General features: G+C 42.2%; 1 protein-coding gene across 2 annotated transcripts in view; it reads right to left on the bottom strand.

Moving 5' to 3' along the window:
• COL9A1 (collagen type IX alpha 1 chain) overlaps nt 1–21,865 on the bottom strand; it is an 89,436-nt gene that overhangs the window by 6,281 nt on the left and 61,290 nt on the right. For both annotated transcript variants that reach the window (XM_028722686.2, XM_028722687.2), the window contains exons 25-35: nt 20,779–20,832; nt 19,704–19,748; nt 19,530–19,583; nt 19,368–19,421; nt 12,678–12,731; nt 11,812–11,883; nt 5,642–5,677; nt 5,492–5,536; nt 4,555–4,587; nt 2,361–2,507; nt 2,130–2,184 (exon numbers count right to left, since the gene is read on the bottom strand). In XM_028722686.2, the coding sequence (XP_028578519.2) occupies nt 2,130–2,184; nt 2,361–2,507; nt 4,555–4,587; nt 5,492–5,536; nt 5,642–5,677; nt 11,812–11,883; nt 12,678–12,731; nt 19,368–19,421; nt 19,530–19,583; nt 19,704–19,748; nt 20,779–20,832 (649 nt within the window). The remainder of the gene's footprint in view (nt 1–2,129; nt 2,185–2,360; nt 2,508–4,554; nt 4,588–5,491; nt 5,537–5,641; nt 5,678–11,811; nt 11,884–12,677; nt 12,732–19,367; nt 19,422–19,529; nt 19,584–19,703; nt 19,749–20,778; nt 20,833–21,865) is intronic.

Here is a 21,865-nt window from a genome sequence, read left to right as displayed (position 1 = left end):
TAATCTGGATTTCTTGGTGGTTGCTTTTTTTTTTTTACTCATCACCCTTTTAATAAAAAGCAACATTTTCAAACCCATGCAACCATGAGGACTAGATGCCTATGGGCTTTTTTATGAATAAATAAAGAGTTGGTTCTTACAATTCTGATGAGACCCAATAGACTTCAAATAAGTTTCTGGTACAGTATTACCTCGGGTTAAGAACTTAATTTGTTCTGGAGGTCCGTTCTTAACCTGAAACTGTTCTTAACCTGAGGTACCACTTTAGTTAATGGGCCTCCCGCTGCCACCACCATGCGATTTCTGTTCTCATCCTGAAGCAAAGTTCTTAACCCGAGGTACTACTTCCGGGTTAGCAGAGTCTGTAACCTGAAGCGTCTGTAACCTGAAGCGTCTGTAACCTGAAGCGTCTGTAACCTGAGGTACCACTGTATTAGGTTTTATATTAGATGTGGCAATTCCTTGGTTTAAATACTTCCTAAAAACTGGGAGCAGAAGATTTCCATGACAAGGAGATGGAAGGGGGGGCATTTAGCATGCATCTGCCACAAATATGCAGGTAGAAAAGTTATGAGCGGTGAGCAGAAAGGAAACTGAATCCCTTGCATGATAATTTGTTTTAATTCCCCATCTGAAAAGTTCTGTGATAACGTATCGGCCACACACTGACACTGTGAAAGATGAATTTTTTAAATTTATTTTTTGCTTGGGATATGGCATGATGTTTCCAGTAGTTCCCCCTTTTGCTGCAAATGCAACACTTCAACTGCTGAATCATCAGATGCCATTCAAATCCACCACAATTGGCCTCACATAACCTAATGTTCACAGAACAGGGAAAGCTGCCTATACCAAGTCAGAGCATTATTCCGCCTAGCTTAGCATTGTCTACACTGACCGACAGCTGCTCAAATCTTTCCAGCCCTACTGGAAATGCCAGGGATTGAATCTTCATGCAAGACATGTGTTCTACCACTGAGCTGCAGCCCTTCCCTATAGGGACATTCTAAACTTGATAAAAGGAGATGGGAACATTTATCTTCATAGCGAAGCTAAATCTGAAGTGGAAACTAATAATATACCCTGTTGGGCAGTTTTAAAAAATAGCAGTTGTGCTGAGAAGGCCTCAAATTAAATCACAGAGTGCAATAATGCCTCTTAAACTGCTGAAATACAGCAGTGCAACATCCCAGAGGACCTCGGCAGCAGCCACTGTCGGCAGGGCACAGATTTCCTCCACCCCGACACAGACGCAATAAATTCAAAGCTACAAATATAGCAAATTATAAAACAAGAATAAAATCAATGCTATTGCAATGTTTACACGCACAGATGACTGACAGAACACAGTTCTCATTAGCTGCCCATACTTTAGCATGTTTTATCCTATGACAAAGTTTGCAATTCGGGAGCTGAGTTCTACCACAGTCTATTTGACACATCATACTTCGGACACTTACAACCTTATTTTAAGGCTTTACAAAAGCAACTTCTTGAGCACCACAAAGTGCAACCATATGATCTTGCTTAAACTGCTGATGATCCATGTTAATTATAGCAATAGCACTGAAATGGCAGCTATAGTAACAGGGGCTGGTAGGAGTTATCATCTGGAGGGCTTTGGGTTGGCAAAGGCTGCCTTTGATGGCTTTGCTTCTGGCCGAAACAGCCTTCGTGTTAAAGGAGAAAAATGTCGTGGAGAATGCAGGAGCTTCCCCCCCTCCTTGCCCTCTTTTTGACTGGGTGCTGTGCCTTCCTGTCCTGCTGCCCAGAATCATGCCAACAGCTACATCTAAACGTTTATTCCCTATAAAAAGTTGGCGCCGATCCATTGACTTGGAACACTGTTATTTATGAATGGGAATCTTCAATAAGAACAAAAACCACCACCACTACCACCACACTAGACAACCCGCCACCCAAAAACTTCCAATGTCAGTTGTTTTCCACCCCAAATCAGCAGAGGTTCCAGCCAGCCAGCCACCAAAGAATGTGCTGCTAGGAGAAAAGCAGGCGACACGCACAGTAAATGCAAGCTCTTGAGGGCCTCAAGCTGCCCACATGAAGTTTAGTGTTTGGTTGAAAAAACTCATATTCAGAGTTCACAAACAGAAACGTGGTTTATTTACCTTGCAGAACTCTCATGCAAACCTGCTTAATGTGTGCATCGGTTGGCTCTCTGCCCTGAAACAAATAAGCATTCTGTAAACAGTGGGCAGAATTGCGTCCAGCAAAAAATTTAGATGGTCCCAGCAGATTGCAGGGATCTGCAATAGATTGCCACCTGCAATTTTGATTGCAAGCCCATTCATAATTCTTGCCGTGACAGAAATAGCCATGCAAAAGGATATCTTACTTACAGCGGGGCCCTGGCTGCCAGGCAGGCCTGTTGCACCTTGTTGGCCTTGCAAACCACGAGGTCCAGGGGGACCACGTAATCCTTCAATCCCGGGCAAACCGCGGCTTCCTTCAGGCCCACGTGACCCAGGTTCACCAGGATTCCCAACCTAAAGATGGCAGGAAGTGAACAGATTTCTTTCTTTCTTTTTTTGCAGAGTGAGCTACTCTTCCACATTGTTCCAGGTATCTCAATACAGCAGTAAACTGCTGCATGTACTTCCTCAGGCTCCCACAACATTCATAGTGGAAAAGTAGGAGTTGACATTTGCAGATTTGTACTTCGTTGAATGATGGGAAGGCTGCTCAGTAAAACGAAGATGGTTATATATCTTTCTTTTCTTTTTTTTAACATGGCTGCCATGGCACCCTGACATTCTGAACAAGGTCCCCTGCTAGATTTGGCAATTTCAACTGAAGAGGAAAGACTTAACAAGCCTTATGTGGGACCGTGGTTTTGAGTTTGCCTTTATTTTTGGTGGCGGAGCCTGATCTCTTTTAGAGGAGGACCATTTTTATGCAGTGCAGTAAATAAACACATAGGGAAGAGTCTGCTGCATAGCAAGTGGCATTTGCTTTCTCTTTTCCCCACAGGCACCTCCACTGTGATACATTACTTAAGCAATATGAATCCCTGAAGCAATTCTAAACTTTTGCCTTTGCACAAATCCTATGAATATATTAAATATTTAAAAAACAGCTTAACTACCAAGGAGGCCATAAACTACAAGTGCTTTTAAGATCTCTCCCCCCTCCCCCCATTTTTGTATTCTATAAATATAACTGCAGAGCAAATAAATATTAGATAAGCTAGAAATTGGTAACACAAGTGTTTGCAAACGGCTGCCTCTAAACCACTGCAGGGGAAAACTAATCGCAACTACTTCTCTTCTCAGACAAACAGAAAACTATGGCGCCAATGTTACTAGCGGCAGAACTTTTCATCCCTGGGATGATAACAAAAGTGGTAAGGATCTTGCAATGATCTATTGGGTGGATATGGAAACTGGAGAAGTTGGGGGTGAACTTTAATTTGCAAGATTTCAGTGCACCCTATATATTCTCCAATCAATGCATTCCAAACTTTACATAAGACCCCCATTAGCATAGTGTGGGCTGGCAGACTCCTTTTTATAGTATTCTGTATTACTTCATTGAGGAATCACTGAGACAGTGGGATAATCACGCAATCATTTTGAAATAAAACCTATTTAAAAGTAAGCACGTTTACGTTCATGTCCAAGGTCCACACAGCCCACCAATAGCCAAAGCTGCATCTTTTCAGATAGCAACAGAGATTCTGGGCAAGCTGCCCTGTGACCATAGGTGCATCATTAACTGACATCACCCAGGTGCTTCACTCCTCCCTTTGGGTAGGTAAGCAAGTCAGGATGTCTCCAGTTCAGTACTGTTTACGATTTAAGTCTGAACCAGAAAATGGCTTCCAAACAAGGCAGGTTATTGGGACATCATTAAGATATCCCTGGCTTGTCTGGAAGACATTAAATAGGATTTCTCACTTCAGATGTAACACTATGGTTAACAGAAGACTTCCTTGTTTTGCAGCTTATGTGGAAGGAGAAGCAAAGTGGCTGCATTAAGTGCACAGGGTTCACCTTTGTGGCATGGCTTAGGAAACCAAGATAGGATTGTTCGAACATGGCCTCTCCCAATCTTTGTCTCAGCATGGACGAAAGCTATGGAATTACTTCTGGTAAAAGGAGGGGGGATTTAGATACTAAGCAGCCAAATTCTACATCCTGATTGAATGTCCTTTTTCTGTGTGAGAAGCATAGAAGATATTCAACTCAAGATGATGACCTGTATAAAAATTTAAGTTCACAAGGATCGCTCTACTCAACCACTGGGAAGCTCCGCACTGACTCATTCATTTGCCCCTCTTCGCAGAAACACACAAACCCCTCCATCTCCACACAGTGAGAAGTGAAATTTGTCACTCTAAGAAACCCTCTAGTAATCCACAGCATTAGAATAAAAATGATGAGTGATGGATCACATTTGCCTTAACTTCCTTGCTTGGGGAACTAAATATTGAAGCCCCATTTGCGAAGCTAAATAACCACCCCCTTGTTTGAAATATTCTGCTGATTTATTAAGGTTTTGATTTTCTGTAACAATGCAGTTCATCATACTTACAGATCCTTTAGGGCCTGGCAAACCCATGTCGCCCTAACAAAACAAGATGAATTGTGTCAGGATGGCATACGCGCAAGCAGTTTTAAATAAAATGAATATTGTACTATTTTCTAAATATTTTAAGAAATGATATCACTCTTAAAAGGAATGGAAACCTCATGGTGTACTTAAAACGTAGACTTACAGAAGCAGTGTAAAAGGATGAAAAGGGTTTTTTGTTTTAAAAGGCTTCTTTAAAAAAATGAGGGCTTTTGTTCATGAAAGTGGTACTATCTGTAGTTGAACATTTTGATGCCTCATTCAAGATTCAGTATGTTCTGGAGTGGAGATGGCGAACCTGTTACCCTCCAAATGTTGTTGGATCACAACTCCCATCATCCCTGACTAAAGGCCATCCTGGCTGGGTCTGCTAGGAACTGGAGTCCAGCAACATCTGCAGGGCCACACATTGTGCTACTCTAAAACTGCCTCCGAGCTGTAACTACATTGCTAATGGCTGTGCCCTGCCTCTGATATGGCACAATAATGTCAAGTTGCATGGGGGTAGGAAGAGCTGAGAATACAAGTGGGTAATGTTCTCAGAGGCTTATCTGCCCAAAGTAGTCAGATGTGGCGGCATTTGCTCTGTGAATGTCCAATGTTGAGCTATACGCAAAGCAATCAGATCACATTTTGTATTCCTCTAATCTGCAATCCTATGAGTTTCTACTCAGGAATAAGCCCTGTTGAGTTCAGCGGAACTTAATTTCCTAGAGAGTGTATATAGGAATGCAATAATATTACCCAATGTCTACAGAGCTATCTTTTTTCGTTCACGTGGAATGTGCAGCTCTTTCAACAGCAAGTTGCATGACCTATTTCTCCGTGTTATATATGAAACAACACCTGCCAGTTTTAAAGCTGAGTGTGTAGAATGAATGAAGTAAAAAGATCTTACAAGATCGCCTCTTTGTCCAGGCTCCCCTTCTCCACCAGCAGCTCCCTATATTATAACAAGAAGCATATTATTTATAAATAAGGATAAGGCATTTTCCATAATTTCAACCTTGCTGGAAGCATACCAGACAATGTGAATATGTGTACTCACTTGATCTCCTTTAGGTCCTGGCTCACCAACCAAACCCTATGCGTAAAACAAAAATAACATGATTTTTAAAACAAACAAACTTAAAATTAGCTACTGTAGACACAGTTTAAAAATGCCCTAAACAGTGAGGCATTGATTTGCATTTAACAAACAAGCTGTCCATGATTTGATAATTTTATTTATATATATATATATATATATATATATATATATATATATATATATATATGTGTGTGTGTACTCATGGGAATAAGTAAGTTTAAAATTCCCTTGCTTAGATCCAGGGATTCATACGTCTATGTTCTGCTGCACATAAAAAGCTCCCTTTGGAAGGAAATTCCCCATTTGATTAAATGGATGAGGCAATATGGGTCTCTTTATGTATCTGGAGCTATCCTCTCTACTGAAGTGAAATGGGAAGCCTTTATGATAGGGGCAGAAAGGTAAGATGCATTTTGGAACTCCTTCATCTTGTTGAACTTTCAAAGCTTAGGGGAGGGACTATTCAGCAGCCATTTTAAGTGTTCCCCACCCTGATCTTATGGTTATCTTTAACTGGTGTTATGATGTACGATATATCCTTATTGTACACCACACAGAAACTAGGTATTAAATAGTATCTAAATTATTAAATTAAGTACAGTGGAAGCTCGGTTTTCAAGCATCTCGGAAGCCGAATGTTTTGGAAGCCGAATGTTTTGGAACCCAGAAGTGAATGCTTCCGTTTTCGAAAGCACCTCGAAAGTCAAACAGCTTTTGAGGTACATTTCTCCATTTTCTCAATGGAATTTGCCAACCGCCCATTGCACCTTGGTTGTCAAACGTTTCGGAAATCAAACGGTCTTCCGGGACGGATTACATTCGACAACTGAAGTACCACTGTAAATAATGGCAACATCATAATCTATTTGATTCATGTGTTCTTTGAGCTAGCTGCGATATGACTGCACTGCAAGTGGTTTACTCCATATATGTGTAACAGTTTATTCCATGAATATTTTCCAAAATATTCTAAAAAAACTGTTTTTTTAATATGAAGGAAAGAAAACCAATGCAGCAATAAAAATTACAGCAATGGAGCAATGTCTGAGGCTTGAGGAAATCCAGTGTTTCAGTCAGGGCTGGTAGTGTGACAGACTTTAAATAACACTATTTCCTTTTTTTCTGGTAACACTAATCAATAACCAGACAATTTCAACTATTCCTCCTTGCTGTCAGCATGACAAACAGAGTTCAATTTAAGTGTGGGCCTAAGTGGTGTTATGGGGACAGCCAAGGTGGGTGATTAATGCTCTCAGAAATCTCTTGTGGCCATTCCTTCTTCTCCCGTAGTTGACAAGTGAACCACATAGCTTGTGCCTGGGAATTCAGGACTCAGGAAAATTGTGCTAAATGGGGTCTGGGCAACAGGTTCACACCCTTGGCTGATCATCTACTTGGTATATCCAGTTCATGCACTTGGTGGAAATTGCTTTACAAAACATGGCACCAAACAAGGCTAATTCCAAACTGTGTTTGACCTGAAATAATAATAAAAAGAGTCATTTCCTCTTTTTCCCCTGCAAGGGGTGGTTTCCCCAATTTTAGGAAGTTGGAAATCCCTAACTCCAAGGCATTTGGGGGTATTTAGACCTTTGAAAAACATAACTGAGAGGTATCTGTGCATCACAGTTAATTATTCCACATTGAATGATATGATCTTGTGTACTGATGAGTTTTCCTGCCCTTTCAATGCAAATTTTAACTCTCACTCTCAATTCCGTCTTTTACATTTTTCATTTGCACATCAAGGCTGCCTCTCCTTCCCTCCCTCTTCCTCTCATATTCAGAATTCCTTGCCAGGAGACATGTTCATTGACTTATTTACTTAACAAACCACTTCTCAAGCTACTGCTAATGAAACTTGGTATTGTTGATTGCCACCTTTCTTCTTCTAGGGCCCCAGTACATTAAATAGCTGCACAGCGGACATTAAATGCAGCTGGTAAAGATTTCCACTGCTCCATCTTTACTGTGGGACAAGCTTCTCTTGTTGAATTTCTGCCAAGCCTTTCTACCTGCACAAGACCTATTTCCCCAAGACAGATCAGGAAGGTCTCCCATTTTTGTTCTTGGTTTCTTTCTTTTTTTAGAAAAACAGCTTTCATTTTAAAAACACCTAGGGACTCCCATTAAACCCAACAATAGATAGAATATTAAATTAGAATTTTAATTGAGACCGCTCTTCTAAGCAGACTTTCATCCAAGATTGTAAATCTGATGGAAACAGCATAACTTAATTCTGAATAAATGTTTTGCAAATCAGAGTGCTCCTTTGAAACATAGAGATGTTTCTTTATGGGAAGGCTTAATATATGAGACAGAGTTTGCCCCCTCACAATCTGGTACTACTGCTGCCGAGTGTGTGGGGTGTGTGTGTTTGAATGCACCAAAGATTTTGGAGATATTTATATTGAACACACACACAATACTCTTTCATCTACACTTCTTATTTCTCTTGACTTTCATACATTGCATCATGCCTGCTGAGCAGCATGAAGGCACAAAGATGAGAGGAAAAGAAGAACAGAAGCAAACTAGATACAGATATTCAGCACTCCCTCCTACAGAATGTATACAAGGTACATTTGTATTATTGCAATTTAAGAATAAAGTAATAGTGGCAGTGCTTTTATACAACACCGCTGTGCAGAACCAAAAGACTAAGTATGTGGCAAGAATGTGGACATGGGTACCATTGCAACAGTAGGCTACCCTGAGACTTCTAAGTCAGAATACCTGGCCAGGCACTGTTCCCATGGGATTGCTCTGCGTGTCGGGACATCACAACATCCTGCAGTGCTAGGAGGGAAACAGTGTGTTGTGCCTGGTTTTGGCAATTTCAGGATGCAGCACAAATACACCCCCCCAGATATGGCTACCATTCAGTGGTGTAGCATGGGTTGCCAGTATCCGGGGCCGCACAGAGGAGGGGGGAGGGAGAGAAATAGACAGAGTACACATGCACATTCAACTACATAACAGTGTCTGAGTCACCCAGGAGATTGCGGAAATAAGAGTCATTCCGTTGTTTGGAGAGGTCACTTCCTGGTTTGCACGGAGAAGCCATTTTCAGTGGAGCCCAGCAACAGAAGCATGCAACTATATTGAGGCAGCACCAGACATTGAAATTTTGCACCCCTAACAATTCTGCACCTGAGGAAACTGCCCCTGTGCCGCCACCCCACTATGCCACTGCTGCCATCTTCCCTCTGTGTAACTAATATTCTATCAGTTACATCCAGTATGTTTCCTATGGCATGTAGTTACACCCACCCCACACATCTACAGCAGTGCCAATCACCTGACCTCCCTCACTCTGAATCATTGCTGTATACCAGAACAGAGGTGGCAGCAGCAAGCTCAGTGCAGTGCAAATACAATGGCGGAGCCAATCTGGCTCTCCTGCCACTGGGTTTGAATTGTGCCAACTTCCCACCACCATGCCCCCTCATAGAAAATATCATTCTACAACAAAAGCAAAAATAAAAAATGGAACGTTGCCCTGGCTTAGTATAACACCGCTTCTTGTATTCCTTCAAGTTTCACTTCTGTCTGCCCTAATGGTTTGGACCCATCTTCATGCATAACTGAATATATTACCATGACAGACGGAGCCATGTGAGTTGATGACAAGGTATAATCCTCACGTCAAACATCTGCATTTTTGGCCATCTTCATGTGAGAAGGTGAGTACCTGTGCCTACTTGTGTGTTTCAAGATGGATTCCGACAGTACCATCAAACACTGCTTCCTTGTGGTCACTAATCCATGCATAAGTGTTTGTATCCCCTTCCTAGGTGGTTCTGGCAGACCACACAATAAGCACCCACTCTGGAATTCCTCTTGGATCCAAGTGGGATGGAGATTCAAAAATCCCCACAGCAGCATGCATGGATCCTTGGGTCACATGGACGGGGCAGCAACTGTACAACCGAGGGAAAGTTGGAAGGTTGAGAAGGCATGTTTGAAGCAGACCTTGGTGGGAAAAGGACACTATATTCACCTGTCATGGAGACAGAGACACCTGCAGGGTGCCCCAAAGGTGTCTATTAGAACTTCACCCTCCCCACTAAGCCACCTCCGGGCATGTATGCCACTACCATGGTGAATGACCTTGGGCACACTGCAGAAATACACCCAACCATTCACAATGTATGGAGGACCTAAGGTGCCACATTCTTCTTCCACCCGCTAGTGCACAGACTACCACTACTAATAAGACTGGAAGTAACCAATGTCCTGAGGGCTTAGAAAAGAGCAGGCTATTGGACTCCCCAAGGTGAAGTGCATGGGGGGGTGGCCCTCGAACAGTATTTACTCCAATGGCCTGAGGTGTGGTGCTCTGTGAGTGAAAGGGATCGTGCCCTTCATTTTGTCCAGGAACATATTTTCATTCAGTGCAATAAGCACTGCAGCTAAGGGATACTCAGAAAAACTCTAAGGCTGATGTTGAGTTCTAGAATGCAGCAGGAATGGTTTTTGTTAATGGTAGCTATTAGTGTTTTGGACCAACAAATAATCCACCAGTAGACACTTCAAGGACTGGAGCAAAATTTTTATATATATATATATATATATGCTTTCGTAGATTTTCACGGGTACAGGAATGCAGGTTTTGGTGTCCTCGGGTGTCTTCCCGTGTAAAAGTTGGGGTGTCTAGGCGACGTTTCGACGAGTGAGACCTCGTCGAAACGTCGCCTAGACACCCCAACTTTTACACGGGAAGACACCCGAGGACACCAAAACCTGCATATATATATATATATATATATATATATATATATATATATATATTCCATTTTAAATATAGAGAAGATCACATGAGGTCTGGGGAAGGCACAGCTACAATGAAGAGCTCTAGGCATCGGTAGCAAGTGGTAAAGACTACCTATAATTAGACTTCCCTTGAGAATAAACCCTTTCCGAGTTAATTCCTCGGAACTGATGGATCTGGAATTCTATAGCACTCTGCCAACTAAGCTAATGCCATAATGATGAATGCTCATTGACAGAACATCAAATATCCCCTAGCACAGACAAGGCAAAGAATTACAAGAAAGCAACAGCTGAAGTTAAGAAGCCTTTTCCCACAGAGAGAGAGAGAGAGAGAGAGAGAATGATCTTCTTGACAATCAAGTCAGAGCTAAGATTTTTCCTTAATTTGCTAACTAAGCAACCAGCGACTTTGAATGTGAAAGCTAAAATTACCCAGGGGTGCAAAAGGAAAAGACTGGAGGCTTGAGTGGGAAAGGACAGGGGAGAGAACGCTAATGAACAGAAAACAAAAACAACCTCAGAAATAATCTGGAAAACCCTTAGCAACAATCAAAGGGGTAGAGAGGCACCGAGTTCCATCCAAAATTGCAGTGGCCGTCTTGTGCATCGAGTGCTGCACTTCAGGAGGAGGCCTAGTGAGGCCTGCCGCCACCCGAGAGGACCAGCGAGAACCACTGCCACCCAAGCGAGGCCCAGCAAGACCTGCCACTACCCAAGCGAGGACCAGTGCTGCAAGGTTGGGGAGGGGGCTCAGTCCTGTCCCAGCAGACTTAGGAGGTGGGGCAGACTGAAGACAACTCAGCCCTATAGAATTGGCACCTATGAAGCAGTAGCAGCGTAGGATGGAACTGGGGTTCTAATAAGGGGAACAGTATCCCTTCTTAGGCTCAATTTTATATCAGTCATAGCGTGACTGGAAGTGGGGCCCTTAATTAAAGTAAGGATTTCAATTAAGATAGTTGCAGTAATATCAGGAGGAATTTTTAGTGGACATCAGCAAAGGTGAGGTGAAGGGTAAAAAATAAACCAAGGTGTGTGTGCGGGTGGTGGTGAGGAACTTGTTGGCTACCACCACAACAGTTTTCACAGACCTGAAGGCAGAAACCTATACATAGCAATTCAGGGCAGGGGTACCTTTGGCCCTCTAGATTTTGGAAAACAACCTGTCATCACTGACCGTGAGCCATGTTGGATGGGCTTGAGTTAAGAGTCCAACAACGTCGAGAAGGCTCCCAGATTCTCCACCCCTTCAATATTGGTAGTTCTTAACCCCTCCCCCCTTTAAGTGGCTTCAGAAAATAATTAGACCAAGGGTAGCTGCAGTAATTCCTTATGGCAAATTGTATGCTTACCCTGTCACCTTTAGCACCAGGCAATCCTGGAGGCCCAGGTAAACCTGGGAGGCCTATGTCACCTTCGCCACCCTGTGGAAACAAAGATGGCAGATTCTTAGGGTAATTTTTAGACTAAACAAAAGAACCATTGATAAAGAGACCCAGCCTCTGAGAAGCACATTACACTTTCCCTATGGAGAGTAATAAGAACAGCCGGCTGTGTGCTTTCTTTCTGAACCATAGACTCTGCTAAATTGTTGCTGACAGTTTGCTATAATCTAGTGCAGCCAGAAAACAGCAGTTCCTAGACTTTTAATACATCTGCTAAAATATTTGTGCCTTTATGGAGGAGGATGCTGTAATTCCTTGACCCTATGGTGTGAGCATTCCTCTCTAACAGGGAGCTCTTTCAGTTCCCAAATAGCCAGCCTGCCCTTCGAGCAGAAACCATGCAAATGAAGATTGAGTCATTTCAAAGAAGGCATTCACGCTCAGTAGTCATTAATGCCAGGTAGCTGCTAGCAGGAAAGGAAAAAGAAAAAACTGGCCTTTCATTATTCCTGCTCCTTTTTAAATTAATAACACAAGCGACAGCTAACTTCACCATCTTAAGGCAATACACAAAGAGAGATATCCACTTTTCTTCCTCACAGTACTGCATTAAAAATGATGTGTTCCCAGTAGAATTTTACAGAATTCAAATAAGAAAATGTGGGTCTTAGTAGAGTCACAAGCTGGGAAGAGGGAAGGCAACAATGATCGTATTCATGTTGCATCTTCAGCTTCTTGCATAAACTGCTAGGTTGCTACAGATCCTAAGGGGAAAGCATAAACTCTTGAAAAAATAAAAATGAATTTGATGGGAGTAGACACTGGCTGCTTACCATTTTACCTGGCGGACCTGGAGGGCCAGCAGGACCCAGCTCACCTCTGCTACCCTTTGAGAAAACAAGGAGGCATTGTTAAAGCATTTTCCGGCAGCAAAATGAAGAATCGTTTCATCAATGCTTACTTAATATTTTTTTTTTAATAGTCAGCTAAAAAGCAAAATACCAACTTAGAAGAAGGTAGTTCCTAATACTACCATTTCATTCTGCATCATAAACACACATGTATAAACACACAGGACAAGCACACGCTCATAGGCTCAAGTGTGATTCTTCGGGTATGAGCAGCCTAATATCTCTTCATAGAGGATGCTTGGTTCCCATGGTTAAATACCAGTTGCTGGAAACTGGGTGGTAAGAGTGCTTTTCTGGCCATGTTCTGCTTGCAAGTTTCCTTGAGGCATCGCCTTGGCCACTGTGAAAACAGGATGCTGAACGAGATGGTCTACTGACCTGATCCAGCAGGCTCTTATTACTTTCTTATTGTATCACTTTTAAAGATAAGTTTATCAACCAGTTAGATGAGTGTGTGCATAATCTGACAACAGTGATACATCATTGGAACTGACTTAACATGCAACACTGTGGGTAGGTGTAATCCTAGCTTTCATGTTAATATTCTGGTAAGGAAACTGTAACACAACAGGTTGCGGAGCAATGAAAAGATGAAGCTACATATGAAATACATGTTATGCCGCATCTCAAAATTGCATGAAATGGCTTTTCAAGCAAAGCAAAGCAAAGCAAAGCAAAGCAAAGCAAAGCAAAGCAAAGCAAAGCAAAGCAAAGCAAAGCAAAGCAAGGAAACTTACTGGAAAATAATTAAGTATCCTGGAGGGATCAAAAGAACTCAGAACTGGGTAAGTTTCCAGTCACTGCTTCTATAAAATTCTTATGTCATTAACATGAGAAGCTTTTAGAAAGGCTTGGAAAAAACCTTCAGGTGACCCAGAAAATTAATTAATCTTCTCCACAAATTTAGCTCCATTTAGTTACTTTTGTAACATGATTATTGAACATGCCTCTAGATGCAGATTCATGTGAACATAATTAAAATTGGAACAAATTGAAAATCACTTCTTCTGTTTATCACCATAAGATATGCAATTGAAAAAACTAATATTTTTGGTAGGGAAAATTAGGTTGCTCAGGCTAGCAGTTCCAGTTTAATGTGCTTTAAAAAAAATCTATTATATGCTCACATCTTTTCGAGTTTCAATTAGGAAAATCTCATTTTGTAATGCTGCACATCGTGTGAACTTGTTTCAGGTTGACAATTCACATGAATGTGAACCCGTGGTGTGAGGGTCTAAGTACAGTCGGCTACTAGAAGCCTTGGGCTTCTATGCTCTCTCCTTCAATTTAATATAAACCAGAGAGAGATGAGATCACCGTGCTCAAGATGAGGAGAGATCATATGAGTGTGTTCCATGTTCATTCGCATAGCACCAAACATGTTGTGGCATCAAATCTGAACATCTGTTCTTCAGGTGTCAAAAGTCTACACCTAGCTGCCCTACTGAAGAGGGCCAGGTTCTTTTTCTTGCACAGCCAATAAGGAGGTAATGCATATCTAGATATGCATCTGCATCACAATGCTTGTCTTGGGATCTTTAGGGAAAGGTTTGAAAACAAAACTGCCGTTTTCGTAACGGCATTGTACACATCTATGGTGCAACCCTAATTCTGGTCACCTCACTTCAGGAATGGTTACAACATTTGGAGCTTTTCAGTTTAGAGGGAAGGTGCTCTGAGAACATCCCAGGATGAACATGCAGGATAGCAAGCATGCATGTAGGCTTCCCAGTTATTGTTTACAGATGGGAATCGAATCCTGAGCATAACTTTTAGGCCACTGCAAAGTAGCGGCTTCTTGCCACATTTGTCCCTGGCATATTGTGGGCTATATATGTTTATCTCCCTCTCCTCAGCCCCCATTTTCTGGGCACAATTTGATGTGCCTTTTGTTTTTTAAATACATTTTTTTAAATTCAAGCAAGAGCACTCAGTCCATCAGTGTTGCCCTTCCAACTGTGAGAGGGTACTCAGAGAGGTGATCTTGGTAGCTGTCCCACTATGGTGATGCCCCGTTCCTGTGAAGCCTCATCAAAGTCCAAACTGAAGTACTGTATTGTCCCAAAGCCCCTTCATCGCCTTGTTGTGGCGAAGGGGCTTGAATAACTCCAAGAAGCTATGAGCTATGCCATGCAGGGCCACCCAAGATGGACAGGTCATAACCGAGAGTTTAGACTAAATGTGATCCACCTGGAGAAGGAACTGGCAAACCACTCCAGTATTTTGCCAAGAAAACACCATGGACATAAAAAAGGAGAAGCTTTTTCATACTCTGTTTCATGGGGTCACAGAGAGTTGAACACGACTAAGACGACTAAACAACAACAACATTGTCCATAAGAACTGTAAAATATCTCCATTTTAACAGCATAGTCATCTTGCTTTTGGGGGAAGGTGCACATCTGATCCATATATAGCATCTCTGCAAAATAACAGAGTGGAAACAATGGAGGAAAAGAACTGGCAAAGACTGGTAGAGTGAGGCCAAGAATGGGCCATTGTGCCCAACAGAGCACAAATAATCTGCTTATACCACTACTGCTGCTGATTCTTTTTTTAAAAAAAAGCATTATCACTGATTATGTCTGACACTTTGAAGTTTAAAATTTGATACTCTGGAGCAATTTAGCATAAAATGAAAGCTTTCAAAGATTTTAACCAGAAATGAAGTGCGATAATCATATAGCCCAATTTCCATAATGTGTGTGCGAAGCAAAGCTTCAAGTCAACTGGTAAAAAGAACAATGAAATACATGTTTTATTAATATGTTTTGATCTATAACATTAAGATATAGGAAGCTTGGCTGTAAGATTACAGTACCCTGACTTGTGACGTTACAGTGATTCAAAGGCTTGATCTTATCTGTGTTCTTTTCCCCTTGTGCAGCAGATCATAACAATTGGGAAGATGGTTCTAATGCTCCGAACGAAGCTATATCAAATTAAGTGAAAGTATAGCGATTCAAGCGGTTGGCCAATCATGTTACCATGAACCAGGTACTGATCAAGTACTTGGTAAAAGTTGATTGTTCTGTTGATCAGGTTGTTGAGGAGATGCATGCAGACAAGGAGTCAAACTGCACTTTATATAGGAATTTTGGGTTCAGAGGTACCAAGAGAACAAAGGAAATTATTTTTGTATGCTACCACAGCAGCTAGAATGATACAGTGGTACCTTGGGTTACAAACACCTCAGGTTGCAAACACTTTGGGTTACAGACTCCGCTAACCCGGAAGTAGTACCTCGGGTCAAGAACTTTACCTCAGGATGAGAACAGAAATTGCACGGCGGCAGTGCGGTGGCCCCATTAGCTAATGTGGTACCTCAGGTTAAGAATGGTTTCAGGTTAAGAACGGACCTCCGGAACGAATTAAGTTCGTAACCAGAGGTACCACTGTATATGCCCAGGGATGGGATGGAAAGTAGCAGCAGTTCCAACTAAACAAGATTGGCAACTAAAATTAATGAAAAACACAGAAGTGGTGAAACTTACTGGAAGAATAAGAAATCATGAAGAACGACTTTTTAATATAGAATGTGAACTTTTTACTAAACTTTGTAACTACACTGAGTTTGGGGATGCTGGGAAAAGAAACACCTACCCTCCCTGCATGCTACACTCTTGAGAACTACTGGGGGGGGGGGTTGCAGCTGCAATTAATTAAGAAAAGCAAGAGAAACAGCAGCCTGTCATGCATTAAGCATGATGTGCAGTTTGACCCTAAGGCTGCAATCCTAGGCGCTCTTCTCTGGGAGTAAGAAGCTCCATTGACCATAATGGGACTTGCTTCTAAGTTAACCATACTGGGCTGTATGGCTGTAAACTTATAGTAGTTTAGTTACTTATGAGTGGGCCCCATTGAAATGAAGTCTAGCTTCCAAGTAAGTACAGTGGTACCTCGGGTTAAGAACTTAATTTGTTCTGGAGGCCCGTTCTTAACCTGAAACTGTTCTTAACCTGAGGTACCACTTTAGCTAATGGGGCCTCCCGCTGCGGCCTCGCTGCCACCACCCGATTTCTGTTCCCATCCTGAAGCAAAGTTCTTAACCCGAGGTACTATTTCTGGGTTAGCAGAGTCTGTAACCCGAAGCGTCAGTAACCTGAGGTACCACTAGATGGTTAAGAATGATTTGTAAATTTATAGATATAACGAAACCATCGGTGTAAACTAATGTGTAAAGCAGTGTTTCCCCCACGTTTCTCATTGAAAGCATGATTTATAGAATGTTTTGCACATCTATCAGCTTATGCAAACCATTATTAGCTTACAGAAATCTAGCAGATGTCATGCTGGTCACTAGAACTAGAATGTTCAGAGTCTAATCTGAACTGTTTCCAGAACTTGCAGTGGGGATGGTTAATAATTAACACAGTATGGTAGCTCCGGTTTCTACGCACTGCTGATTTTATAAACCCTTAGTTGCATTTTACAGGATTAAAAACATAGTTTAGAAGATTATCTTGCATTATCCGGTTAAGGAACTACCCTGTTCTTTATTAACCAAGAGCTGTCCAAAAACATTCAGACCGGCATCAGTTTAGAGAAAGGAATTTGGGAAATAGCCAAGTATATCTAAACAAGTTCTGCTCAAAGCCACCAACAGTTTGCAATTTTTGCAAATAAAGAGTTTTTCTGAAAAAAAATAAAATGAAGTTATTGTGTCAGTAGCCAGAGCTGAAAGATAAAGCAAAGGAATAATCCCTTGACTTTGGTAGTTATTACTCTATGCAACTCAGTTTTGCATGGAGCACAATGGTTTTCAGAAAGATGGCAAGCAGTATTCCCTAAATCCACTGCCACATTTTCACTGTTCTGTGTTCAGGAATAGTGCACTGTCTCCTTAAGTATACTTCACTTTTGATCCCCCATCGCCTTTCTTCATTTGGGTAAGACGAATCCCTGCAGCAAGCCTGTATTAACAGTCCCGGCAGGGAGGATTATATAACACCATTTAGTGAACCTGTGATGTTACGTATTCCAGAAAGTGGTTTTCATTAGAACATCACTTGCATACTAGGTTTGAAAATGTGCCTGTGTATTGGTCTATGTGGATTCCAAAGAAATATATCTCACCCTTTGTGTTTAGTGTAGATCAAGTATCTTCAATGTTTTCAGGCCCAGAACCCACTTTTAACCCAAACATGCATTTGAGGACCCATTTCTTAATCTTGTACCATACATTTGCATGGTAGAGGTGCTCCTGTTTCAACCTACCTTAAATCAAGCCATGGCCCACAAGTATGGACGTGATACGGGGGTGGGTTATATACAGGGGGGTGATGATTCTCATGTGATATGCCAGAATAATAAATACCCAGGTATAAAATGCACTTCCATGTTGACGAGATATTTCAGGTAATGTCTGAATGTAAGATTATGGATGGTAGTGATTAATGGATATTCATGAGTGTTTACAATAATGCATGAGATAGGCATAACGTTCTTAAATCAGATAAATGAGCTGATAATGCATATTTAATAGTTGCATGGTATATAGTATTATGTACAATAAACAGTTATGTATTATGTAAAATTATAGGTACTAGTATATTCAAGGATATTCATGGGGTAAACGATTAATGCATAATTAAACATATATGTCCAATATATAGGATAATGTCTATATTATTATTTCATGGGGTAATAAAATATAAAAGGGGCACCCTACTTCTCTGTCTAACACAGTAGGTGGCAGCACCAAACATTTTGAATGAAGTCTGGACACAGTGGTGTAGCTGAGAGGCTGACCCTTAGTCAGGGACAGCCCCAGGGCCAGGTTCTTGAGAGGGTTCCAAGAAATATCACACTTCCATTCTGTCATAAACAATGGCTAAGACTTCATGCAGTGCAGCTGAAATTCATCCTCAGTTCACAGCAGAACTTCTGGCATAGTGTGCAAGGGTCTTCAGTCCCTCTAGGGACCATGAAAGCTTTGCATGATGTGGATCTGTAGACTAGGTAAAGGTACCCCTGCCCGTACGGGCCAGTCTTGCCAGACTCTAGGGTTGTGCGCTCATCTCACTCTATAGGCCGGGAGCCAGCGCTGTCTGCAGACACTTCCGGGTCACATGGCCAGCATGACAAGCTGCATCTGGCGAGCCAGCGCAGCACACGGAAACGCCGTTTACCTTCCCGCTGGTAAGCGGTCCCTATTTATCTACTTGCACCCGGGGGTGCTTTCGAACTGCTAGGTTGGCAGGCGCTGGGACCGAACGGCGGGAGCGCACCCCACCGCGGGGATTCGAACCGCCAACCATGCGATCGGCAAGTCCTAGGCGCTGAGGTTTTACCCACAGCGCCACCCGCGTCCCTATCTGTAGACTAGTGTTCAGCTTCTCATATATAATTCTACTGACATGTTTCATGGTTTTGGCTGGAGTGTTTAACTCACTACGGAATATTGGGCTGAGTTTATTTGTATTATGACTCGGCAAATGTGAGGCAAATGTGAACAACTAATTTGGGACTGGAAGAAATTGATGTGAAAGCTAAAAGAGTTTACGTCACAGGCAAATAACACAAGCACCTTTTGTGCAGACCTTGTTTCCTCCATCATTGGCCTATAGCTGAAATCCCAGAACCTAAAGATAGAGCAGAACAAGTACTTACCGATGGGCCTCTGGGTCCGATGGGCCCTTTTTCTCCTTGTGGCCCCTGTTCTCCCTGTTTAACATGATTACAAGAACAGAACGTGCTTTAAAACTGATTCTGCACAAAATGCGCAAGTGTTAGTAAAAAATAAAATGAATCTGGAGAAAGAAAGGAGCTTACAGGTTTACCCGAATTCCCCATCAAGCCAGGGATCCCAGGAGGACCTGCATTACCCTGTTGGGAGACAAGGAGAATTAGCCACATCACAATAGGTGCCACTATCTTGGAGAAAGAGTGGAATAATAATTAAAAAATACACCTGGAGTCTTTCCCAGATTGCCTAGAATACTTTACCTGTGGTCCAGCAACACCTTTTGCTCCTGGAGAACCTGGTAAACCCTAAAACAAAAGTAAACACATTGCCTTAAAATGTTTGTAATGCTCTATGTACTAAAAAGGTGCAAATATTCCTTGCTCCCTCGGGCAATTATAGTCTGCATTGGAGGAGTGTCTCCCATAGTGTTGGGAACTGTTTCTTTTTGCCAAGCTATGTCATCAAGTGAATTATATTGGACCTTTTACAAGCATGTCTCAACAGAGCCAAAATCCATTTAAAAAAACACCCCAAACTAGTGCCAACATAATTAACCTTCCCCCTCCAAAGGACATGGAATGCTCTTTAAGCACATGCTTAAGTTGGTTCCTAAAAGCATGCTATGAAAACGCATTGATTTTCATACCAGAGCCTAGTTTTCAGCAACAGCGACTATCTTATTTGATTGATCTATTGGTTTCCTTATAGTTTCATCCCACCTTAGGAATATAGTGAGGCACAAGGAATTGGAATGAGAGAGAGCGAGAGATTGTGGTAAAGTGGTCTTCCGAATAAGGAAAATAACAAATTTTGATAGTAGTACATGCAACTAATCTATGCTATACATTACAAAAGATGTAGGAAAACTTCAGGAGCCAAACAGTCTTTGACATACATTCAGCACAGCCATAATATGCTTGCAAGGATGATATCATCATGTTGCATAGGCGGCACTAGATTTAGTTGTATCTGGGTGGAGCAGTGGGAGACAGCATGGCGGGGCTGCACCTTGGTGAAATGGTGAGGAAGTGGGCGTGTTCTATTCTCTTAAAGAGAGACATCAACATTTTTATCTAGCTTCCTAGCTTGGGTGCCCTCTAAAGCTTCCATGACAATCCTGGAACTTACCCTTTCTGTATGCAATTAACACAAACAGGATCATCCCAGTAAAACTGAATCATGCTACCTACACCCTAATTTTTAAAGGCTCCGCTCCTCATGGTTTCCCCCAGACTCTCACTATTCCTGTCATTACAGAAAATGAAGGCTTAATAAGCTTCAGCCTGGCTTGTAAATTTAACTATTTTTTACATTTAAAGTGTACAGAATACTTACTGGCAGTCCCTGAACTCCTATATCACCCGGAGGGCCTGGTTTTCCTGGTTCACCCTGGAAGGAAATGCTTGCATCAATCAAATGAAAATCGTTGTAGTACAAACTGTCTGCTTGTTTGCTATTCAGAAAAAAGCCCAAACGAACAAGTTAGTATCTTTTTTTAAAAAAACACTGTGGCATCCTTTTCCAAACCGCTAACTTATAGGAATGTAATATCACTGTTGTTCTGGTTGTTAACAACTTGATAGTACTTGGGAGTTAACCAAAAGACTCAGCCAGCCAGTAAAAAGGTAAAGGAACCCCTGACCATTAGGTCCAGTCATGACTGACTCTGGGGTTGCAGCGCTCATCTCGCTTTATTGGCCGAGGGAGCCAGGGTACAGCTTCCGGGTCATGTGGCCAGCATGACTAAGCTGCTTATGGCGAACCAGAGCAGCGCATGGAAACGTTGTTTACCTTCCTGCCGGAGCGGTACCTATTTATCTACTTGCACTTGGACGTGCTTTCGAACTGCTAGGTTGGCAGGAGCAGGGGCCGAGCAACGGGAGCTCACCCCGTCACAGGGATTCGAACCGCCGACCTTCTGATCGGCAAGTCCTAGGCTCTGCGGTTTAACCCACATCGCCATCCGCATCCCCAACCAGTATGGGTGTACAAAAGAGGCAAATAAGGTTTGCTCTCTGCTTACACCCACAGATAATGCTAGGTGCAACTTGAGTGACTGTCGTGTTCTTCATGAAGATGCAGTAGGAGCAGAAGACTGGCTCACCATTGACAAAAGTGGCTCATTCATACAATTTAACTAGCACGCTTCTGCTTTCTGCATGTCCCGCCTCTTTAAGTGGAGATCTGACTGGTTTGGCGTCTTGCACAGCATCAACATCTGGGGCTCACTAAGGACATGGCTTCCCATGAGGCAGCCCTGTGTGCAAACCCCAAAGACTGGAGAGCTGCCATGTCCAATCAAGGGGAGAAAATTGGGCATTTCAATATGAAGGGAAATGAATGTTAGCAATGAATTACCTTAATTAAATGGGAAATAAATGGGGAGGGTTAATTGGTGGAGGCATATGTGTGAAGGATTCCT

Source organism: Podarcis muralis, chromosome 3 (genome assembly GCF_964188315.1).
Source record: "Podarcis muralis chromosome 3, rPodMur119.hap1.1, whole genome shotgun sequence".
Classification (NCBI taxonomy): Eukaryota; Metazoa; Chordata; class Lepidosauria; order Squamata; family Lacertidae; genus Podarcis; species Podarcis muralis.
This window is presented reverse-complemented; position numbering and strand designations above follow the sequence as displayed.